This window comes from Heptranchias perlo, chromosome 2 (genome assembly GCF_035084215.1).
Source record: "Heptranchias perlo isolate sHepPer1 chromosome 2, sHepPer1.hap1, whole genome shotgun sequence".
Taxonomy (NCBI): Eukaryota; Metazoa; Chordata; class Chondrichthyes; order Hexanchiformes; family Hexanchidae; genus Heptranchias; species Heptranchias perlo.
Genome location: NC_090326.1, coordinates 8,350,700 through 8,375,546, shown reverse-complemented (window position 1 = coordinate 8,375,546; position 24,847 = coordinate 8,350,700). Strand labels below are relative to the sequence as shown.

The window sequence follows — 24,847 nt, the reverse complement described above, 5'->3', positions numbered from 1 at the left end:
TGTAGCACCATTTATATGATTGGAATTTGTGTATAGTTTGCTATGTGAAAGCAAATAAAGCAAGGACTAGTTTAATTTCAAAGAAAGTAAGCAACCTGTACTTTGATAAGACTGTGGACATGACCTGGATGAATTGTCACTATGTATTGCTGATTTGTGAAAGAGTGATAATTATCTTCTTGGTAACCTTGGGGACCAAGAAGTGTTTGTTGTGAGTATTCCAAGTGTCTCCACAACAGTTTGCCTTTTTTTTGTGATATAAACTTGTTGTTTTGTGATATAAACCTTGTTTTGTGATGTGATATAAACCTGGTTGTTTTGTGATTTTTGAAGTGACTGGTACTATGTACGAAGCCCATTGCTGAAATCTCATCTCGGTTCTGACATCGTCAATCACCTCTATGAACTGAACGAAGTGCAATTTGACTTGGCTTCCAGAGGGCACGATTTGGATGCTACTTGGCCAACATTTGCACGGTAATATACATTTATTTACATTGGGTAGGACAATTGATGGTTTATTAAATGAAATTGAGCACACTGAGTGTATTGTATCAAATAGCCCTATGGACTACAGAGTGCATTAGTCCAGTCAATGGCACTGCCATCATTTAGAGGGATTATTTGTTATTAATTCGATGACTCCAGCTACCAAATGTAGAGACATTTTACTCTGCAGTGACTACAGAGTGCATATGGGTCGCCATTAGATTAAGACTGACTCCTTGAGTTTAGAAGGTTGAGGGGTGATCTAATCGAGGTGTTTGAAATGATAAAGGAATTCAAGAGGGTAGATAGAGAGAAACTATTTCCTCTGGTGGGGGGATCCAGAACAAAGGGGATAATCTTAAAATTAGAGCCAGGCCATTTAGGTGTAAAATCAGGAAACACTTTTTACACAAAGGGTAGTGGAAATCTGGAACTCGCTTCCTAAGTGGCTGTGGTTGTTGGATCAATTGAAATTTTCAAGACTGAGATTGATAGAATTTTGTTAGGTAAGGGTAAGGGATGATTTGACATTTCCTCACACTGCATTGCTCACAAATAAAGAATGGTTTCTTGGCGGGTTGGCAACGTCCAAGGGACCCTTGGACATTGGACCCCTCCACTAGGACCCTTGGACATTGGGCCCCTCCACTAGGACCCTTGGACATTGGGCCCCTCCACTAGGACCCTTGGACATTGGGCCCCTCCACTAGGACCCTTGGACATTGGGCCCCTCCACTAGGACCCTTGGACATTGGGCCCCTCCACTAGGACCCTTGGACATTGGGCCCCTCCACTAGGACCCTTGGACATTGGGCCCCTCCACGAGGACCCTTGGACATTGGGCCCCTCCACTAGGACCCTTGGACATTGGACCCCTCCACTAGGACCCTTGGACATTGGATCCCTCCACTAGGACCCTTGGACATTGGACCCCTCCACTAGGACCCTTGGACATTGGACCCCTCCACTAGGACCCTCGGACATTGGGCCCCTCCACTAGGACCCTCGGACATTGGGCCCCTCCACTAGGACCCTTGACATTGGACCCCTCCACGAGGACCCTTGGACATTGGGCCCCTCCACTAGGACCCTTGGACATTGGACCCCTCCACTAGGACCCTTGGACATTGGATCCCTCCACTAGGACCCTTGGACATTGGGCCCCTCCACTAGGACCCTTGGACATTGGGCCCCTCCACTAGGACCCTTGGACATTGGGCCCCTCCACTAGGACCCTTGGACATTGGACCCCTCCACTAGGACCCTTGGACATTGGGCCTCTCCACTAGGACTCTTGGACATTGGGCCCCTCCACTAGGACCCTTGGACATTGGGCCCCTCCACTAGGACCCTCGGACCCTACCAGCACAAATTACTTCTTTGGCCGAGGAGGGCTAAAGGATGGTTAACAAATAAAAGAGTAATTCCTCATCGTGATCAATAAAACTGAAAGGTGAACCAGCACCAAATACATACTTGGGAATTGTATAACTTGCTAAATACGTACAGAATTAATTGGAAAATTAAAATTAAAGCGATTCCACAACCAACGGATCAGATCAAAGCTCTACAGTCCTGCCACATCCAGTCGTGAATGGTGGTGGACAATTAAACAACTAACGGGAGGAGGAGGCTCTGCAAACATCCCCATCCTCAACGATGGTGGAGTCCAGCAAGTGAGTGCAAAAGACAAGGCTGAAGCGTTTGCAACCATCTTCGGCCAGAAGTGCCGAGTGGATGATCCATCTCGGCCTCCTCCCGATATCCCCACGATCACAGAAGCCAGTCTTCAGCCAATTCGATTCACTCCACGTGATATCAAGAAACGGCTGAGTGCATTGGATACAGAAAAGACTATGGGCCCTGACAACATCCCGGCTGTAGTGCTGAAGACTTATGCTCCAGAACTAGCTGCGCCTCTAGCCAAGCTGTTCCAGTACAGCTACAACACTGGCACCTACCCGACAATGTGGAAAATTGACCAGGTATGTCCTGTCCACAAAAAGCAGGACAAATCAAATCCGGCCAATTACCGCCCCATCAGTCTACTCTCAATCATCAGCAAACTAATGGAAGGTGTCATCGACAGTGCTATCAAGCGGCACTTACTCACCAATAACCTGCTCACCGATGCTCAGTTTGGGTTCCGCTAGGACCACTCGGCTCCAGACCTCCTTACAGCCTTGGTCAAACATGGACAAAAGAGTTGAATTCCAGAGGTGAGATGAGAGTGACTGCCCTTGACATCAAGGCAGCATTTGACCAAGTGTGGCACCAAGGAGCCCTAGTAAAATTGAAGTCAATGGGAATCAGGGGAAAAACTCTCCAGTGGCTGGAGTCATACCTAGCACAAAGGAAGATGGTAGTTGTTGTTGGAGGCCAATCATCTCGGCCCCAGGTCATTGCTGCAGGAGTTCCTCAAGGCAGTGTCCCAGGCCCAACCATCTTCAGCTGCTTCATCAATGACCTTCCCTCCATCATAAGGTCAGAAATGGGGATGTTCGCTGATGATTGCACAGTGTTCAGTTCCATTCACAACCCCTCAGATAATGAAGCAGTCCGAGCCCGCATGCAGCAAGACCTGGACAACATCCAGGCTTGGGCTCATAAGTGGCAAATAACATTTGCGCCAGACAAGTGCCAGGCAATGACCATCTCCAACAAGAGAGTGTCTAACCACCTCCCCTTGACATTCAATGGCATTACCATCGCCGAATCCCCCACCATCAACATCCTGGGGTTCACCATTGACCAGAAACTTAACTGGACCAGCCATATAAATACTGTGGCTACAAGAGCAGGTCAGAGGCTGGGTATTCTGTGGCGAGTGACTCACCTCCTGACTCCCCAAAGCCTTTCCACCGTCTACAAGGCACAAGTCAGGAGTGTGATGGAATACTCTCCACTTGCCTGGATGAGTGCAGCTCCAACAACACTCAAGAAACTCGACACCATCCAGGACAAAGCAGCCTGCTTGATTGGCACCCCATCCCCCACCCTAAACATTCACTCCCTTCACCACCGGCGCACAGTGGCTGCAGTGTGTACCCTCCACAGGATGCACTGCAGCAAATCGCCAAGGCTTCTTTGACAGCACCTCCCAAACCCGCAACCTCTACCACCTAGAAGGACAAGAGCAGCAGGTACATGGGAACAACACCACCTGCACGTTCCCCTCCAAGTCAGACACCATCCCGACTTGGAAATATATCGCCGTTCCTTCATCGTCGCTGGGTCAAAATCCTGGAACTCCCTTCCCAACAGCACTGTGGGAGAACCTTCACCACACGGACTGCAGCGGTTCAAGAAGGCGGCTCACCACCACCTTCTCAAGGGCAATTAGGGATGGGCAATAAATGCTGGCCTCGCCAGCGACGCCCACATCCCATGAACGAATAAAAATAAAGATTAAATCAGATTCTACGAGACTGCTTGAAGTGTGTTTATAGGTACTTTAGGATGTAATAGACATCTTTAGTTCAAAGTAACAACTGACATTTATATAATTCCTTTAACATACAAAGTGTCCCATTGGGGATAAAAAGAAATGGAGCCCAGCCATTGTAGTAGAATTTGGAGAAGTGAGAGAAAATTTGGTCAAAGAGATGGATTGTAGGAAGATTCTTGAAAGGTGGAGAGCTGAAGGCTCTTCCGCCATTGGTGGGGTGAAGGGAGGAAGGGATGTCTTGCAAGCCAAAGGTGTGGAAAGGGATATGAGGATGAAGAGCGTTGCAGAGGCCAGGTGGATCATGCTATAGAGGGATTTAAAATTCAGCACCTTGGGAGGGAGGGAACCAATGTAGATCAGCCAGGACTGAAGTAATGGTCAAGTAGCACTTAGTGTGGGACACGATGTGGCAGATGGGAGTCCACAGGGGGAGTGTTAAAGAAATTGGATCCAGGGCTGAGGAAAGTAGGAATAAGGGTGGGATATTTTATGCTAGCCTCAGGAGGGCCCTTTGCTTTTAGCATTGTATGTACAGCCTGTAAGGTCCAGAACAAAGGGCACGATCTCAGAAATGGTTTTGTTTCTTGTTAGGTGTTGATGTCTTGCTGCATAGTGATCTAGATACTAGTCAGTGTGGAAGTGATGTTCTATGTCTTTCCCATTAAATCAAGAATTTTCTGCAGAATGGGGAAACAGTCTGATTAATTATGAAAGAGGAATGATAAATTGAGAAGTACTGCACGTGACATGTCTAAATGTTACATATTCGATAATTTTGTTTCCTTTTTTAAGCAGAGAAATGTAGTCAATAACAAATATATTCAGTAAATTTCTGTTGAAAATGCATCAATTTAAGAGCACATCCCTTTTTCTCTCTCTCTCTCTTTTATTTATATATATTATAATATGTCATTCTTTTCAAAGGCTTCACACCTGCAAATGTGTTGCTCCCCAAATGTCCAATTGACTAAAGATTAGCAGATCAGAAACAGTTTGATTCATTGCGTACGTAGCAATGAGGAACAAGTAAGCAGCAGAAAACTGAGCGATCAGATTAGTGAAGGGTTCTTTGAAAGCCATCAATTTCAAACTGGCAAGTGGAGAGAAGCTGACCAAAAATTTTGTGAAGATGGTTTGAGTCCCTATCTTGAATTTTTCACTTACCTAAAATTGTACTCTGAATCATTAGCCCTGATTTTAACAGGGCGGGCAAGGGCCGAAGCAGGAGGGAGACCCCCATGGAGTTGTCGTCGGGAGGCCCGGGCAATTTTGTCTCCTGGACTTCATTACCATTTGAACGATGGTCTCGGGTCCTAGTGGAGGAAGTGAGGGCATGGAGCGAGTTATTGTTCCCCGGGAGCATCCCAAGCAGGCCTGGGCAGAGGTGACTGACAGGGTCAGTGTCTCCAGCATCACCCCCAGGACCTGGGTTCAATGTAGGAAGAGGTTCACTGACCTCATAAAAGCAGCAAGGGTGAGAACAGCTCTCCACCTCTCCACCCTTCTCAACAGCACCGGACAACACTCCTTTCACCCATCCCCCAGCACGCTCAACAGCTCCCTCCCCTCCGTCACATCCTTCAGCATACAATCACAAGGACGCCCTGCAACACCCCGCTTTCTCATTCCAAACACACTCACCTCTTCCTTTCCTCTCTTCACACCACACACTAACGCCATTCTCTCCTCACATTCTAGCACTTGCACATCAACTCCTTCCACCACTCTGTCTTCACTTCACATTACGCTTCACTTCACATTACACACACTTCCCTTCCTCATTCCGTCTTGCTTCTTCTCCACCTCTCAATATATGAACTATGTGTATAAGCCCCATGCATCTCCACTGACCTTCTCAACAGACTCACTCTAACTTTCACCCTCTCTGCAGGGCAGATCAGCGCATAATGTGAGGGAGAGCGCAAGAGGGATGAAGGAGTCCCCAATGTGATCACCCTCACCCAAGCAGAGCAAGAAGCCCTGGAGACAGTTGGCTCAGGCAGAGCCATGAGTTATCGGGAAGGATAAGCTGGCGGCTTATCTCTGCAGGGTGTCTCTGCGTATTACTTGTATCCCTTCATTTACTCAGCAAGTATGCAGCAACCTTCACAACTTCAAGCTGCATTCTCAAGACTCTCACCTGCAAATGCCCAACTTCTACCGCCATCCTAACTCTTGTCCCTTTTCCCTTTCTTCTAGGTACCTCTTGACAGCAAGAGGTCACTGTGTAAGACACCTCGGAGGAGGACACTGCTCCTGAGGATGCACCGTCAAATCATAGAATCATAGAAAATTTACGGCACAGAAGGAGGCCATTCGGCCCATCGTATCTGAGCCGGCCGAAAATAAGCCACCCAGCCTAATCGCACTTTCCAGCACTTGGTCCGTAGCCTTGTAGGTTATGGCAATTCAGGTGCATATCCAGGTACTTTTTAAATGCGATTAGGGTTTCTGCCTCTACCACCCTTTCAGGCAGTGAGTTCCAGACCCCCACCACCCTCTGGGTGAAAAACATTTTCCTCAGCTCCGCTCCAATCCTTCTACCAATTACTTTAAATCTATGCCCCCTGGTTATTGACCTCTCCGCTAAGGGAAATAGGTCCTTCCTATCCACTCTATCGAGGCCCTTCATAATTTTGTACACCTCAATTAAATCACCCCTCAGCCTCCTCTGTTACAAAGAAAACAACCCAGCCTATCCAATCTTTCCTCATAGCTAAAATTCTCCAGTCCTGGCAACATCCTCGTAAATTTCCTCTGCACCCTCTCTAGTGCAATCACATCTTTCCAGTAAAGTGGTGACCAGAACTGTACGCATTACTCAAGCTGTGGCCTAACTAGTGTTTTATACAGTTCATAGAATCATAGAAAGGTTACAGCAAGGAAGGAGGCCATTCGGCCCATCAAGTTAATGCCAGCTCTATGCATTAACAATCCAGCTAGTCCCACTCCCCCGCCCTATTCCCATAGCCCCGCACATTTTTTTCATTTTAAGTACTTATCCAATTCACTTTTCAAGGCCATGATTGAATCTGCCTCCACCACTCCTTCAGACAGTGCATTCCAGATCCCAACCACTCACTGTGTAAAAAAGTTTTTTCTCCTGTCACCTTTGGTTCTTTTGCCAATCAGCTTGAATCTATGCCCTCTGGTTCTTGACCCTTCCGCCAATGGGAACAGTTTCTCTCTATCTACTCTGTCTAGACCTTTCATGATTTTGAATACCTCTATCAAATCTCCTCTCAACCTTCTCTGTTCCAAGGAGAACAACCCCAGCTTCTCCAGTCTATCCATGTAATTTAAGTTCCTCATCCCTGGAATCATTCTATTAAATCTCCTCTGCACCCTTTCTAAGGCCTTCACATCCTTCCTAAAGTTCTAGCATAACCTTCCTGCTCTTATATTCTGTGCCTCGGCTAATAAAGGAAAGTATCCCATATGCCTTCTAAACCATCTTATCTACCTGTCCTGCTACCCTTAGGGATCTGTGGACATGCACTCCAAGGTCCCTCACTTCCTCTACACCTCTCAGTATCCTCCCTTTTATTGTGTATTCCCTTGCCTGTTTGTCCTCCCCAAATGCATTACCTCACACTTCTCTGGATTGAATTCCATTTGGTACTTTTCTGCCCACCTGACTCCATTGATATCTTCCTGCAGTCTACAGCTTTCCTCCTCACTATCAACCACACGGCCAATTTTTGTATCATCTGCAAACTTCTTCATCACGCCCCCTACATTTAAGTCCAAATCAATCATATATACCACAAAAAGCAAGGGACCTAGTACTGAGCCCTGCAGAAACAGCCTTCCAGTCACAAAAACATCTGTTAACCATTACCCTTTGCTTCCTGCCACTGAGCCAATTTTGGATCCAACTTGCCACTTTCCCTTGGAACCCATGGGCTTGTACTTTTTTGACCAGTCTGCCATGTGGGACCTTGTCAAAAGCCTTGCTAAAATCCCTCACCGACCCACCTTGTTACCTCCTCAAAAAATTCAATCAAGTTAGTCAGACACGACCTTCCCTTAACAAATCCATGCTGACTGACCTTGATTACTCCGTGCCTTTCTAAGTGACGGTTTATCCCGTCCCTCAGAATTGATTCCAATAATTTGCCCACCACTGAGGTTAGATTGACTGGCCTGTATTTACTCGGTCTATCCCTCGCTCCCTTTTTAAACAACGATAAAACGTTAGCAGTCCTCCGTTCCTCCGGCACCACGCCTGTATCCAGGGAGGATTGGAAAATGATGGTCAGAGCCTCCGCTATTTCCTCCCTTGCTTCTTTTAACGGCCTGGGATACATTTCATCCGGGCCTGGCGATTTATCTACTTTCAAAGATGCTAATCTCCTTAATACTTCCTCTCTCACTATGTTTATCCCATCCAAAATTTCACACTCCTCCTCCTTAACTACGTCTGCATCGTCCCTCTCTTTTGTGAAGACAGACGCAAAGTATTCATTAAGAACCATACCCACATCTTCCACCTACACACATAGGTTACCTTTTTGGTCTGTAATAGGCCCTACTCTTTCCTTAGTTATCCCCTTGCTCTTAATGTATTTATAAAACATCTTTGGTTTCCCTTGATTTTACTTGTCAATATTTTTTCATGCCCTCTCTTTGCTTTCCTAATTTCCTTTTTAATTTCACCCCTGCACTTTCTATACTCATCTAGGCTTTCTGTAGTATTGAGTTCTCGGTGTCTGACATAAGCTTTCCTTTTCTGCCTTATCTTACCCTGTATGCTCTCTGCCATCCAGGGGGCTCTAGATTTGGCAGCCCCGCCCTTTTTCTTTGTGGGAACATGTTTGCTGTAAACCCCTTGAATCTCCCCCTTGAATGCCTCCCGCTGCTCTGACACTGATTTACCTTCAAGTAGCTGTTTCCAGGCCACTTTTGCGAAATCACATCTGAGCTTAGTAAAATTGGCCTTTCCTGAATTGAGAACTTGAACTCCTGTTCTATCTTTGTCCTTTTCCATAACTATGCTAAATCTAACTGAATTATGATCACTACCACCAAAATGCTCTCCCACTGATAGTCCTTCCACCTGCTTCATTTCCTAAAACTAAATCCAGCACTGCCCCCTCTCTTGTTGGGTTTGCTACTTACTTGCTAAATGAGTTCTCCTGAATGCAACTGAAGAATTTTGTGCCCTCTATACCTTTTACACTGATTGTACCCCAGTTAAAATTAGGGTAGTTGAAATCCCCTACTATTACTACCCTACAGTTCTTGCACTTCTCAGAAATTTGCTTATGTATTTGCTCTTCTATCTCCCGCTGACTGTTTGGGGGTCTGTAGTACACCCCCAGTAGTGTGACTGCCCCTTTTTTGTTCCTTAGCTGAACCCATATGGGCCTCATTTGATGATCCTTCTAACATCATCCCTCCTCATAGCTGTAATTGTTTCTCTTACCAAAATTGCCACCCTCCTTTTTTTTTAATCCCCCCCCCATCTTGTCTGAAAACCCTGTAACCAGCAATGTTTAGCTGCCATTCCTGCCCCTCTTTAAGCCACGTTTCTTCTGAAATAGTTAAGATATCATACGGCCACGTGTCTAACTATGCCCTCAGCTCATCTGCCTTATTCACTTGCATTGAGGTATATACCATTAAGCACTGTCAAACTCCTTTGTTTATTTTCTAACCGTTGTTTCCTCTGCCTTCCAAACTCACTTACTAGTTTCCTGCTTTTCATTTCTAGTTCTGATTCTGTCCCATCTGGATCTACACTCAGGTTCCCATCCCCCTGCCAAGCTAGTTTTAACCCTCCCCAACAGCACTAGTGAACCTCCCCGCAAGGATATTGGTCCCAGCCCTGTTGAGGTGCAACCTGTCCGGCTTGTACAGGTCCCACCTCCCCCAGAACTGGTCCCAATGCCCCAGGAATCTAAAACCCTCCCTCCTGCACCATCTCTCCATCCACGCATTCATCTGCTCTATCCTCCTATTTCATGCTCCAGCCCTCCCAGACACCAGCTCAGACACTGGCACTCCACGTGAGTTAGATAGTGAGCTAGAGGGGTCTGCACGTGGTGAAATACCGAGAATGTGGGAAAGTGTGAAGTCATCCACTTTGGGAGGAAAAATAAAAAAGCGAAATATTATTTGAATGGAGGAATACTACAAAATGCTGCGGTAGAGAGTGGTCTGGGTGTCCTCGTACATGAAACACAAAAAGTCAACATACAGGTCCAGCAGGTAATCTGGAAGGCAAACGGAATATTAGCCTTTATTTCTTGGGGGAATGGAGTATAAAAGCAGGGGAGCCAGGCTACATCTATACAGGGTGCTGGTGAGACCACACCTGGAGTACTGCGTACAGTTCTGGTGCCCTTATTTAAGGTAGTTCAGAGAAGGTTCACTCGGTTGATTCCGGGTATGGAAGGGTTGTCTTATGAGGAAAGATTGAACCGGTTGGGTCTATACTCATTGGAGTTTAGAAGAATGAGAGGAGATCTTATTGAAACATATAAGATTCTGAGGGGACTTGATAGACTAGATGCTGAGAGGATGTTACCCCTCATGGGGAATCTAAAACTAGGGGGCATAGTCTCAGAATAAGGGGTCGCCCGTTTAAGATGGAAGTGAGGAGGAATTTCTTCTCCCAGAGGGTCGTGAATCTTTGGAATTCTTTACCCCAAAAAGCTGTGGAGGCTGAATCATTGAATACATTCAAGGCTGAGTTAGACAAATTTTTGATCAGCAAGGGAGTCAAAGGATATGGGGAAAAGGCGGGAAAGTGGAGTTGAGGTAAAAATCAGATCAGCCATGATCTCATTGAATAGCGAAGCAGGCTCGAGGGGCCGAATGGCCTACTCCTGCTCCTATCTCTTATGGTCTTATGGTCTAATCAGTGAGCAGTAGCATGTACTTGTGGCAGGGACAGCCCAGTAAAGAGCTCGCTGAAGGGAGAAGCCCTCTGCTACCTCTGTTGAGCAGGGCAGAGATGATGACTCCCAGACACCTGAACCTCTGCTTCAGCATCCCTTGGTGTGGACAATAATCATCCTGGTGGTCCCCTGGCTTCCATTGTACTTGTGTTGTTGAGGTATGGTGGGGTTGTGGAGGGGTGTCATGAGCCATGTCTGTAGGGGCTATCCCTTGTCCCTCAACAACCATCCTGCCGCATTGCTGGGAGGGTGGAATATTGGGAGGGGGTTGGTAGACTGTCTCAGGATAAATGCGTTGTGGCTGCTGCCTGGGTACCTTACAGACAATTGCTTGATGCTGTTTGTGACAGGCCATTAGCTGCACATTGATGGAGTGGTAACCTTTACTATTGATGAATGTTGTTGTCTGGTGCCCTGATGGTAGCCTGTGCATGCAGGGGAAGCCAGCCAGTGCTGCAAATCTCCAAGCTGTCTCCTGTTCACTCTTGAGGTCAGTGGGGAAGATGATATAACTGGTCAGCCTCTTGCAAACAGGGCGTCAGTCACCTGCTTAATGCAACTGTGTACTGCAGACTGGGAGATGCGGCTGATGTCCCCGTAGCAGACTGGAAGGAGCCAGTGATGAAGAACTTAAAGGTCACTTGCAAAGTAAGGCCCCCTGGTTCAGCAGGCAACTGGTTTTGTTGTAGAGCTTTAAGACAGCCTGACTGGAGACATGCAGAGTCCTGAGGTACTGTCGTTTACATAGGTGCTGTACACCCTGTGTGCTGGATATGGCCTTCTAGAAGCACTCACCTGCACCTGCTGCAGGTTTGGTCTTGGTGCTGGCAGTGGTGCTGCTGACGGTGCTGGTGCTTGTAGTGGTGCTGCTGGTGCTGGTAGTGGTGCTGCTGGTGCTGGCAGTGGTGCTGCTGTTAGTGGTGCTGGTAGTGGTGCTGCTGGTGCTGTTAGTGGTGCTGGTGCTGGTAGTGGTGCTGCTGGTGCTGGCAGTGGTGCTGCTAGTAGTGGTGCTGGTGCTGTTAGTGGTGCTGGTGCTGGTAGTGGTGCTGCTGGTGCTGTTAGTGGTGCTGGTGCTGTTAGTGGTGCTGGTGCTGTTAGTGGTGCTGGTGCTGTTAGTGGTGCTGGTGCTGTTAGTGGTGCTGCTGGTGCTGTTAGTGGTGCTGGTGCTGTTAGTGGTGCTGGTGCTGTTAGTGGTGCTGTTGCTGTTAGTGGTGCTGTTGCTGTTAGTGGTGCTGGTGCTTGTGCTGGTAGTGGTGCTGCTAGTAGTGGTGCTGGTGCTGTTAGTAGTGGTGCTGGTGCTGTTAGTGGTGCTGGTGCTGGTAGTGGTGCTGCTGGTGCTGTTAGTGGTGCTGCTGGTGCTGGTGCTGTTAGTGGTGCTGGTGCTGGTAGTGGTGCTGCTGGTGCTGGCAGTGGTGCTGGTGCTGTTAGTGGTGCTGGTGCTGGTAGTGGTGCTGGTGCTGGTAGTGGTGCTGCTGGTGCTGGTAGTGGTGCTGGTGCTGGTAGTGGTGCTGGTGCTGGTAGTGGTGCTGCTAGTAGTGGTGCTGGTGCTGTTAGTGGTGCTGGTGCTGTTAGTGGTGCTGGTGCTGTTAGTGGTGCTGGTGCTGGTAGTGGTGCTGCTGGTGCTGGCAGTGGTGCTGGTGCTGGCAGTGGTGCTGGTGCTGGCAGTGGTGCTGGTGCTGGCAGTGGTGCTGGTGCTGGCAGTGGTGCTGGTAGTGGTGCTGGTGCTGGTAGTGGTGCTGGTGCTGGTAGTGGTGCTGCTAGTAGTGGTGCTGGTGCTGGTAGTGGTGCTGCTGGTGCTGTTAGTGGTGCTGGTGCTGTTAGTGGTGCTGGTGCTGGTAGTGGTGCTGCTGGTGCTGGTAGTGGTGCTGCTGGTGCTGGCAGTGGTGCTGGTGCTGTTAGTGGTGCTGGTGCTGTTAGTGGTGCTGGTGCTGGTAGTGGTGCTGCTGGTGCTGGCAGTGGTGCTGGTGCTGTCAGTGGTGCTGGTGCTGTCAGTGGTGCTGGTGCTGTTAGTGGTGCTGGTGCTGGTAGTGGTGCTGCTGGTGCTGTTAGTGGTGCTGGTGCTGTTAGTGGTGCTGGTGCTGGTAGTGGTGCTGCTGGTGCTGGCAGTGGTGCTGCTAGTAGTGGTGCTGGTAGTGGTGCTGCTGGTGCTGTTAGTGGTGCTGGTGCTGTTAGTGGTGCTGGTGCTGTTAGTGGTGCTGGTGCTGTTAGTGGTGCTGGTACTGGTGCTGGTAGTGGTGTTGGTGCTGGTAGTGGTGCTGCTGGTGCTGTTAGTGGTGCTGGTGCTGGTAGTGGTGCTGCTGGTGCTGTTAGTGGTGCTGGTGCTGGTAGTGGTGCTGCTGGTGCTGTTAGTGGTGCTGGTGCTGTTAGTGGTGCTGGTGCTGGTAGTGGTGCTGCTGGTGCTGGCAGTGGTGCTGCTGGTGCTGTTAGTGGTGCTGGTGCTGGTGCTGTTAGTGGTGCTGGTGCTGTTAGTGGTGCTGGTGCTGTTAGTGGTGCTGGTGCTGTTAGTGGTGCTGGTGCTGGTGCTGGTGCTGGTGCTGGTGCTGGTAGTGGTGCTGGTGCTGGTGCTGGTGCTGGTGCTGGTGCTGGTGCTGGTAGTGGTGCTGGTGCTGGTAGTGGTGCTGGTGCTGGTAGTGGTGCTGTTAGTGGTGCTGTTAGTGGTGCTGTTAGTGGTGCTGTTAGTGGTGCTGTTAGTGGTGCTGGTGGTGCTGTTAGTGGTGCTGGTGCTGTTAGTGGTGCTGGTGCTGTTAGTGGTGCTGGTGCTGTTAGTGGTGCTGCTGGTGCTGGCAGTGGTGCTGCTGGTGCTGGCAGTGGTGCTGCTGGTGCTGGCAGTGGTGCTGCTGGTGCTGGCAGTGGTGCTGCTGGTGCTGGCAGTGGTGCTGCTGGTGCTGGCAGTGGTGCTGCTGGTGCTGTTAGTGGTGCTGGTGCTGGTAGTGGTGCTGCTGGTGCTGTTAGTGGTGCTGGTGCTGGTAGTGGTGCTGCTGGTGCTGGCAGTGGTGCTGCTGGTAGTGGTGCTGGTGCTGTTAGTGCTGCTGGTGCTGGTAGTGGTGCTGCTGGTGCTGTTAGTGGTGCTGGTGCTGGTAGTGGTGCTGCTGGTAGTGGTGCTGGTGCTGTTAGTGGTGCTGGTGCTGGTAGTGGTGCTGCTGGTGCTATTAGTGGTGCTGGTACTGGTGCTGGTAGTGGTGTTGGTGCTGTTAGTGGTGCTGGTGCTGTTAGTGGTGCTGGTGCTGTTAGTGGTGCTGGTAGTGGTGCTGCTGGTGCTGGTAGTGGTGCTGCTGGTGCTGTTAGTGGTGCTGGTGCTGTTAGTGGTGCTGGTGCTGTTAGTGGTGCTGGTAGTGGTGCTGCTGGTGCTGGTAGTGGTGCTGCTGGTGCTGTTAGTGGTGCTGGTGCTGTTAGTGGTGCTGGTGCTGTTAGTGGTGCTGGTGCTGTTAGTGGTGCTGGTGCTGTTAGTGGTGCTGGTGCTGTTAGTGGTGCTGGTAGTGGTGCTGGTGCTGGTAGTGGTGCTGCTGCTGTTAGTGGTGCTGCTGCTGGCAGTGGTGCTGGTGGTGCTACTCTTCGTCCAAGTGTTCCTCCATCCAGAAGAAAGTAGCAACAACAGCAACCATGATAAGCAAAGAAAGTTTTCTGAGGGTGATGAGGCAAAAAAGTGTTAAAGAAGTGATCTGGAAGCTGGAAACTCTCCTAGCAAATGAGACAGAAAAAAACGTCCTATGGTCCACTGAGCTACAGCTGAGTGCTGGTTTATAAACAGCCTCAGTGGCCTGACACTCCAAGTTGGGCAATGATTCCTAAGATTTTGAGTTAAAATCGTGTCACGGTCCGAATTACATCTCTGGAGTGCGACTTTTAGATTTTAATGAGGCCCTGCTTGCCTGTGGTGGGCGGGCGGGGTTAAAATTGGGCCTAATGTATCCAAAGTCACTGGAAAGAAGAATAGGAATGTCCTGAGAGTACAATGGTTCTGTAAAGTGGCTCCTAGAATACAAACTTTCCGGCTCAGAGACTGATGGGGTATTTGACTTCAAGCTGCAGAATGCAGTCTTCTTTGGCATGGGTCAATGCAAAATTAATAAATAAGGTTGCTTTTAAAATTCTGCAGTTGCAATATGTTAATGGTTAAAGTGGTGCAAGATGAAAGGAGACTAGCAGGGAGATTAGATAGTACTGGAGACGTTCTGCTCACACCCACCATTGTTCCACCAACTGTATCTGTAGGTCTTCGCACATTTACCTGACAATGATGCAGTGCTGTGCAGGGACAGCATTTGAAATATTTTCCCACTGAATTGCAACGGGACCATGACAGAACTGCCCAGTTTAACTGAGTAAAGCACATGGGGGCCTTCGATGGCATTCATGCAGCCTTTTGAGCATCATCCTGCATTTCCTTTGGCATCACCACTTACTCCTTCCTCACCTGTGCTACCCTCTCAAACTCTCTAACTGCATCCTCTGTGTTGCATTTGTGATTGTAAATGTTCCTGAGAGGGATACAGGCTGTGAACTGCTGTTCCACTTTACCAGGTGTACCTTGAAGAATATTTGTTAGGTTGCTAGCTCTAAGAGACCCCTTCAAACAGAGCAGGTATTAGCTGTGTCTGATGTTTGGATGTGTTTAAGTGAATGAGTTGAAGAAAAAGACATGATTAGAATAGGATGGTACTAGCTCGGAGCTCGGAGCTTGGAGAGGCTTGCTTTACCTTCTCCTGCTCCCTTGATGCTCTTGTAGGCAAGGGTTTACAGGGCGGCTTCCTCGAAGGGAGTCAAGGGCTTGAAATATCTGGACCCTTGTCCAAATTGAGTCTGTTCCTTTGTTATGTGCTATCTAGTCCTGCAAGCTGAGAAGTATAGAATCTTACAGCACAGAAGGAAGCCATTTGGCCCATCATGCCTGTGCTGGCTCTTTGAAAGAGCTATCCAATTAATCTCACTCCCTTGCACTTTCTTCATTGTTCTGCAGATTTTTCCTTAACAAGTATTTATCCACTTCCCTTTTGAAAGTCACTATTGAATCTGCTTCCACCGCCCTTTCAGGCAGTGCATTCCAGGTCATAACAACTCACTGCGTAAAAAACATTCTCCTCATCTCCCCTCTGGCTCTTTTGCCAATTACTGATTACTGACCCTCCTGCCGGTGGAAACAATTTTTCCTTATTTACTCTATTTAAACCCTTCATGATTTTGAATGCCTCTATTAAATCTCCCCTTAACCTTCTAGCTTATCTAGTCTCCCCACATAACTGAAGTCCCTCATCCCTGGTACCATTCTAATAAATCTCCTCTGCACCCTCTCTAAGGCCTTGACATCCTTCCTAAAGTGCGGTGCCTAGAATTGAACACAATACTCCAGCTGAGGCCTAACCAGTGATTTATAAAGGTTTAGCATAACTTCCTTGCTTTTGTGCTCTTGTAATGTTGTAAGTTAAGGAGCATCTATATATATAATGTCTGTATAGACAAGTGCTGTTCGGTGCAGGAAGCAGCGAAAGCTATAAAGTTGTCTGAGGGCTGGGCATAGGCCAGTGATGATGTGTTTGCAGATTGATAGGCAACATCTTATGGAATGCATGCTTGGGCCACCTATTACATGCCTTACTTTGGCAGCTTCCTTAAGATCTGCCATTTTCTGCATTTATTCCCAGGTCCTGCAGTTAATGTGCTTAACAATGAGCCAGGCCTGCATTTCTATACATAATGCATCCTTTTGGTAGGATGCCCAGGAGTGCCATCCCCAAACCTGTGTCATGCAACAACATCTCCACTTCTTCATCCATCAAAGAGGGTGGGGAGGGGATGTAGTGCTAGTGGAGTTTAAGTCCTGCGCTGCTCCATCACTTGCCCATAGGCTCTCTTTCCTGCCTCCAAATTTTTATTGCCATCCAGTTTCTTAATGCCATCACTTCTTTTTGCCACCCACAAACTTCTGGTAGCTTAAAAAATTGCCCTTCCCATTCAGCCACTTAGCTTTAAGTGGCTGCTTTTACTTTACATGATTGCTGCAACTCTTCATAATTGCATTAAATAATAATGCATTGTTCATTACATGGCATAAATACCCTGCAGTTAGATCAGTGTATTTTCTGACTCAGTGTGAGCAGATCTATTAAAAATTAAAAATACTGTCTGCTGGTAACATTCCAAAGGTTTTGCACCTGTTGGTGGTGCTGTGTCATAACCCTATGTGATACGGCCACCTAAAACTCTCTTTCCTCCACCTCCCATCGACCTTCTCTCCCACTTTGGTTCAGTTATCTCCCCACCCTCTAACCCTGCTTGACCTGGAAAGTTCCCCTGGTCTTGACTCCCTATTGCAACACCAAGACAGATCAACTACTAATAGATAAGGGGATTAAATTGGTTAACCCCCGAAAACGGGCGCGGGGATTGCGGTGTGCGATTAACCAGTGCCCGGTCATTGCGATGCAGGCATTCGTGCTGCCTGTTGTTTTGCACGATTTCTGCGCGCAGCCACACTACCTGCGCTGTTGAGTGGCTGCTCACCAGTAGGGGGCCCAGATATTGCGAATGGCTAGCGCCACTAAAAGGCAACCTGCACCTCTTAAAGGGGCTGCAGGAAGTGGTGGAAGTCAATGGTGAAATGAACCTGTGATGCAATATAGTGAAGCATGGTGATGATGGGAACTGTGGGATTTTTAATGAGCAACAACTTGGCTGCTCAAAGTATGTGGGACTTTTATATTTTCAAAATATAAGATACAGGTCTGAACGGAGATCAGAAATCGCAAACGTAAAACACAGATGCAGGTCCCGTCCTTATGTTTACAAACTGTTGATTTATTTGAAAGGTTGCTCATAGCTACATCCCACATCCTCCAATCTGCATGCCAGGCCTCACCAATCTGCTGATCTGAGTTGGTACCGGGCATGCGAGAGAGCATGCACCCAGGTTCTCTGATGATGCACTAGAGGCCTTGGTGCAAGAGATGGACAGAAGGAGGGGCATCCTGTATCCGCAGTGGGGCAAGAGGCCCTCCAGACATATGCTCAAGAGGCAGTGGGAGGCAGTAGGGGACAAAGTCAATGCCAGGCGCATAGCACCACGAACATGGGTGCATTGCAGGAAGAAGTTCAAAGCTTTGACACGAGTGGTCAAGGTGAGTGAGGTCAACTGTCAAGTGGTGTCTCCCACCAACTGCACCACACACTACACCCCCATCACCCACATACCAATAAACTCTTTCCATCAGTACTCAACTCTTCCAATCAGATGATTCCTCTCACCCTCACACATTACCACTGTTGCAAGCCGCCCACCCGCAACTCACAGGTCACACACACTGGCAGCTATTCAACCACGACAGCCACATCACCCAAACATCTTGCAGGACACTCACCGACACAGGTCCCACTTTCTTGCAGGAGAAGGTGGCGCATAACAGGAGGCAGCAAGTGGCAGTGGCTCCATGGAACATGAACCTGCTGTCCTCTCTCAGGATGACAGCATTCCTGTCCCACCCCTGCCACTCCACCAGTGCCCTTGCTATTGCCTGTCAGCTAGCCAGCCCACTCCCTGTAGAGTATTGAAACTTTATTATAGGAAATAGAAATATAAGAACAGGAGTAGGCCATTTAGACCCTCGAGCATGTTCCGCCGTTCAATGAGATCATGGCTGATCTGTGACCTAACTCCATATACCTGCCGTATCCCCATATCCCTTAATACCTTTGGTTAACAAAAATCTATCAATCTCAGATTTAAAATTAGCAATTGAGCTAGCATCAGCTGCCTTTTGCGGAAGAGAGTTCCAAACTTGTACCACCCTTTGTGTGTAGAAGCATTTCCTAACTTCAATCCTGCAAGTCCTGTCTCTAATTTTTAGGCTATGTCCCCTAGTCCTAGTATTCAAGTATAGGAGACCTCCAAAAACAGGTACAAATGCATCAGCAGCCAGAAGGAATAACCCAGCTACGAACCTGTAACTCTTGCATGATCCCTTTAAATAGTGCTGGTGAGGGGTCCTCCATGCCATGTTCACCAGTCCAGCTGCACGAGGTTAAGAGGTTGGTTGGAGTGTGGCGTTCCAAAATCGCATCTGTCCCTTTAAATCAGCATTGTACACTAATCACCGCATAAACTCCCTACTTCACATGCTGCCGGCGTCTGTTAAATGCACTTGTGGCATCCTGCACACGTCATGGCAGAATTGTGAGCGTGCATCTCGTACCCTATTTTTGGTCCTTAGGAGTCTGCGTAGGGCTGACACAACGGGCGCCACGCGACCCATTTTAACCCCCTAAAAGTCTCGATTGTAGTCCGCATTTCCTGTACATGGTCAGCTTCCTCCTCGTTGTCGCAATTTTTCAGTTTTCTTTTACAGACAACGTTTTTGCTGTCAGCAATTTTCCATCAAACTTTGTTGATTGGCTGAAAGTAAAACAGTAGCAAATGGGAGTTGAGGTAGTAGGGAACAGACCAAGCAAAGTGAGGAAATTGGCTAAAACACTGCCTATAGGAAACTACTAACGACTTATGAAAAGAACCAATCATGAATAACCATGCAAAAGAACGTATCAGTAAAGAACAACTTGAAAGAAAGTCAACCAAAAAAATCACTCCACATTTTTGAAAACATTTTCAAACTGCGTTTCCCTCAGTAACTGAAATTTCTAAAAAATGCTGCTATTACATATTTCACAACAACATGGTTTAATTTATTGATTGAATTGTTCTTTGTGTTTTTTAATACCCTCTTTTGAATTTTTACTTCAAGCCCTCAGCATCTTTCAAAAGCCTGGGCTTTGACTGTTTAATTTTTTCCTCAGAACAGCTGGAGAGTTACCAACCACATCTGTGCATTCTGAGCATGTGTAGTGTGCAGACTTTTCTGCCATGCATCAGTGGATTGCTCTGTTGAAGTAGAGGGTATCTTTCCTCATCACCAGGCTGCAAGAAGCTGTACTGGTTAATTTACTTACTCTAGTTCCTAATCTACTACTCCTACAAAGGACCCCCAGAGTGACATGAGAAGACTCACATCGCAGGGTAGCTGCACCTAGAAAGTGTCCCTCCAGGGGGCACGAGTGATAATTCTGGCACGCACACTCAGGAGTCTGTTTGTCCTGCCTTCAGTGCCCTCTAGGAGGCCTTAGAGGTCTGAATGAGTGAAGTTGTGTTCTCCTCTAGCTTGGTACCTTGCCCTCCTGCTCCTGGGCCCAGATGGTGCTTGAGTGGTCATGATTCTGTACAAGTATAAAGTATAATAAAGATATTGCTAAGTCATGCAGTGAGGTTGTTAGAGAGTGAAGTGTAAGAGCCAGGTACTGTTGCTGCCTTCCCTGTTCGTCCCCCTGCCTGCTGCTGGAGATTATTTTTAAAGGCGGCACAGAAATGTCCAAGTGGTTCAACTGCTTACACCCATTTTACAGCAATGGGAATAAATGCCATTTTACTACGTTAAAGGCACTATATAAATGCAAGTTGTTGTTGTGGTTGCAAATAAACAGATCCAGAAAACTTGTGTGTATCTCCCTCTAGAGGCCACCCCAGACACAACCCTTTTTAAAGGTGCAACAGTGATGTGATTCATTTTGAGGATATTTCCAGGCCTGTAACTTTGTTGACTGAAGGAACTAACTACTATCTCAGCGGTGCGTTGTGCACAATTTACAAATATACAGCAGTAGGATTTTTTCAGTCTAACTGTAAGGTTGTGTTCCACCATGTTGTAACAACTACACTCGGGGTAATTTTGACTTTGGGTGATGGTGTAATATGGGAGGTATTGATTCAGCCTCCCGTTATACATCTGTCCTGATTTTCATTTCCATTGAAATCAAACATTGACTTTAACAACTTCAGACCTTCACCACAGCTTCCATTTTCTCTCAGACAGCCGATACTGATAATTTAAAATACGCACCAACGTTTCTGGGAATGGGGAAACTTGTGGGCTGGTTCTTGGGATGGAGATCCCCCTTTGGTATATGAGCAGCGGGGTGGTCTGCACAGTGGTGTCTGTCTACCTGCCTTTTTCTTCCACCATACTCCCGAGCTACTGGGGCCTTCTCACTTTCTCATGCTTTCCTCCGCTTCTGCTGTTCTGCTGTAACCATTCACACATCTCCTGGGTCCAAAAACGTCATTTATTTCGCTTTTCTCTCATTGTTACCTCCTTTTGCCTTGTACCATTATTGCGTCTGTCATTTAGTCGTCCCCTCTACACCCTTTTTTTCTTTACTTGTATATGTGCTCTTTTCTTTTTCTCCCTGTCCCCTTTTCCCTTGCTCCGAACTTCTTTATAAGCCGTTTGTTTATTACATCACCCGGTTCCGATAAGGGGGTCATAGACCTGAAAGGTTGGGTTCTGAAGAAGGGTCATAGACCTGAAACGTTAAACCTACCTTCCGCTATCCTCAAATGCTGTCTGACCTGCTGAGTGTTTCCAGCATTTTCTGTCAGTAATTCTGCATTTTGTTATGTCAGTCATTTCAAAACAAACTGGAGCATAAACTTTTTTGAGGCAAATTGTGACAAGAAAACTATTTTCAAGTGCTTATTTTTAGTTGAGATAAGAGAGCGAGAACCTTCCTTTTTTTGTTAAATTAAAAATTTGAAAACAATGATTGCCCACAGAGTGAAAATCCAGGCCATAATGTCTCATGGCGTTGTCTTCATCAAGGGCACGCTAACTACACAAGGTTTAAACAATCTTAACAGAAGGTTTGTTGGTGCTTTCAAACAATCTTTAACAGAAAGCCTGTAAACTGCTTTTCTAACAAAACTAAATGGTACAATATTAAATAGAGTGCAAGAACAGAGAGGATGCAGAGGAGATTTACTAGAATGGTGCCAGGGATGAAGGACTTCAGTTATATGGAAAGACTAGAAAAGCTGGGATTGTTCTCCTGAGAACAGAGAAGGTTAAGGGCAGATTTAATAGAGGTGTTCAAAGTTATGAAGGGTTTTGATAGAGTAAATAGGGAGAAACTGTTTCCAGTGGCAGGAGGGTTGGTAACCAGAGGTCATACATTTAAGATAATTGGCAAAAGAACCAGAGTGGAGATGAGGAGAAATTTTTATACGCAGCAAGTTTTTATGATTTGCACTGCCTGAAAGGGTGGTGGAAGCAGATTTAGTAGTAACTTTCAAAAGGGAATTTTGTAAATACTTGAAAGGAAAAACATTTAGAGGGCTATGGAGAAAGAGCAGGGGAGTGGGACTAATTGGATAGCTCTTTCAAAGAGCTGGCACAGGCACGATGGGCCGAGTGGCCTCCTGTGCTGTATGATTCTATGATTTTAAGTTGAGGTATGAGAAATGTTCCCTGAATACCTCATGTGCAGTGCCTCCCCCCTCCTCCTCCCTCTTATTCCTGCTGCTCCTGCTCTCTCCTGTCTTCTTTGCTGCTCGCCCTCCAGCCCCTACAAGAGCACCCATGACTGGAATAAAACTGTTTTGAAGGCAGACAAAAAACAGTCCAGCAGCTGCAGAAACTTACTAGCAGAAGCCACAAGTCAGTTGTGGAATGCAGAAAAAAACACCCAGAGGTTAACCAGCAGCCTAAAAGGACAAACCAGCAACTAACCTGTCTGGAGGGGATGAGCCCTGCTGAAGGGTCCTTGGTGCCTGTTGGTGCCATGATTTGCTGAGCGAGTTGATCATGTCGCTCGGCCTGACCAATTTCACAAAAGGGTCCTACAACAAGCATAGGACTCTTATTTAAAGGTTATAATTAGCATTTTTAATACTTCCAGCACATGCCCTGGATGCCTACGAGGGAAGCCTGATGGTTTATGGCGGATGGTACACTTCCAGCATGGAATGAGAACGCGTACACCGGCCGCTATATTGGACGCTTAGGCGCCCATTTTACGCCTGTAAAACAGGAGCAGCGCAATCGAATTTCTAGGCCTTGCTGTCTAGACTCATGTGAACAATAGCGACTTGGTAGAGGTATTACAGGGTTGCTCTAGTATGAAGGTGAAGATCTGTGATAAGGCATTGTTCTGTGAAGGTTGGCTGCTTACTGGCACCTCTTCCAAATGGTCATTCTTGTGTAAAGTCTAGACAGTGAGCGTCACCAATTGTGGAATGCATCACAGCACAACGCATTTCTGTCCTCACGACAAGTTGACACGCACGTTTCAACGGCAGTCAGGAGTAAGACTCCTAACTTCCTCGACCTAGGAATTGAGGCCAGTCATAGGGTCCCACTCCAGGTGAGATCAGCTAACTCAGCTCAAACTGAGCATCAAACCTCAGATCGTGCGAGTATGCCTTCTGTGTTTCTTCCATATGAATGATATTCTTATTAGGACCAGTTCTGGGGCAGGAGGGACATGTACCGGCAGGACTGGTTGTACCTGACAGGGCTGGGACCAATGTCCTCACGGGGAGGTTAATTACTGCTGAGGGGGAGGGTTTAAACTAATTTGGCAAGGGGAGGGGAACCAGGAAGTAGTAGCAGAGAGGAGAGACAAGGTGCATAGAAAACTAGGAGGGACAAACAGCAACAGAATGTAGTGTAGAAAGTGCAGGAATTAGCTGAAAAAAAGCAAAGCCGACTAGCATGGTGTTGGAGTGCATGTGCGTTAATGTGAGGAGCGTTGTAAATAAGGTTGATGAGCTGCAGGCACAAATCGCCACATGGGGTTTTGATATAGTGGCAATAACAGAGACCTGGCTCAAACAAGGGCAGGATTGGGAACTAAACAATCCTACAATGTACTCAGGAGGGATAGGGAAGGAAAAAAGAAAGGTGGGAGGGGAGGGTGGGAGTATTGATAAAGGATAATATTGCAGTTCTACAGAGGGACGATATACTAGAGGGTTCAAAGACTGAATCTGTTTGGTTAGAGTTAAGGAACAGAAAAAGAGTTGTAACCTTGTTGGGTGTTTACTATAGACCCTCAAATACTGAGAAAGAGATGGAGGAGCAAATCTGTAATCAAATTTCAGAGAAATCTAAAAATAATAGGGCAGTAATAGTAAGGGACTTCAATTACCCTAATATAGACTGGGAAAAACAGAGTAAAGGGCAAGGAGGGTGAAGAATTCTTAAAATGTGTACAGGTGAACTTTCTTAATCACTATGTTTCTCGCCCAACGAGGAAGGAAGCAGTGCTGGATCTAGTTCTGGGGAATGAAGTAAGGGAAGCGGAGTGCGTTTCAGCGGGAGAACATCCGGGTATAATAGTGACCATAATATAAAGTAGTTTAAAGTAGTTAGGGAAACTAGCACCGAACCAATGAAGGAGATATTAGGATTGGTGGTCAAAGGTTTGGTTAAAGAGGTGTGCGTTTTAAGGAGGGTCTTGGAGGAGAGAGAGGTGGGGAGGCGTTGATGATCAGGGAGGGAATTCTAGAGCTTAGGGCCTACATGGCTGAAGGCCCGGCCACCAGTGGTGGGCCAAAGGGAGTGGAGGAACGCAGAGTTCTCTGAGGATGTAGGGCAGGAGGAGGTCATAGAGATAGGGAGGGGCGAGGCTGTGGAGGGATTTGAACACGAGGATGACAATTTTTAAATCGAGGCGTTCCCGGACCGGGAGCCAGTGTTGGTCAGGGAGCACAGGGTTGATGGGTAAATGGGACTTGGTGCGAGTTAGGATACGGGCAACAGAGTTTTGGATGAGCTCAAGTTTTTAGATGGCGTATGATGCATTAGAATAGTCAAGTCTGGAGGTAACAAAAGCATGCCTGAAAGTTTCAGCAACAGGTAAGCTGAGGCAGGGGCAGACACAGGCAACCAAAAGTTACATTGTGTGAGACTTTTCTTTATTGAGTAGTCTGATGATTTTTGTTGAATGAGATATTCACACATGCACCTAAATTTTGTGCAAAATATCTAGTTTTTGTTTAGAATCTCAATTGCAATGTTTTCTTATTTACCAACAATTCTGCCCCTTCAATTTTAAGGCTCCCAAACATCATCTGAGTGACTTTCTAAAGTTTAATTCTGGAATAAGTATTTACATTTATTAACTATGCAAATAACATAATAAATTATAGTTTCCACCCTATTGTAAAACAATTATACACATTCTTATT

The 24,847-nt window shown here is 47.1% G+C and overlaps 2 protein-coding genes across 2 annotated transcripts in view; one reads left to right on the top strand and one right to left on the bottom strand.

Annotated features, from left to right (window-relative positions):
* fyco1a (FYVE and coiled-coil domain autophagy adaptor 1a) overlaps positions 1 to 24,847 on the top strand; it is a 314,197-nt gene that overhangs the window by 36,313 nt on the left and 253,037 nt on the right. The window contains exon 5 of the mRNA XM_067995711.1: positions 334 to 477. Coding sequence (XP_067851812.1) covers positions 334 to 477 — 144 coding nt within the window. The remainder of the gene's footprint in view (positions 1 to 333; positions 478 to 24,847) is intronic.
* LOC137334924 (C-C chemokine receptor type 3-like) overlaps positions 1 to 24,847 on the bottom strand; it is a 195,570-nt gene that overhangs the window by 95,602 nt on the left and 75,121 nt on the right. The gene's annotated exons all lie outside the window — the stretch shown is intronic.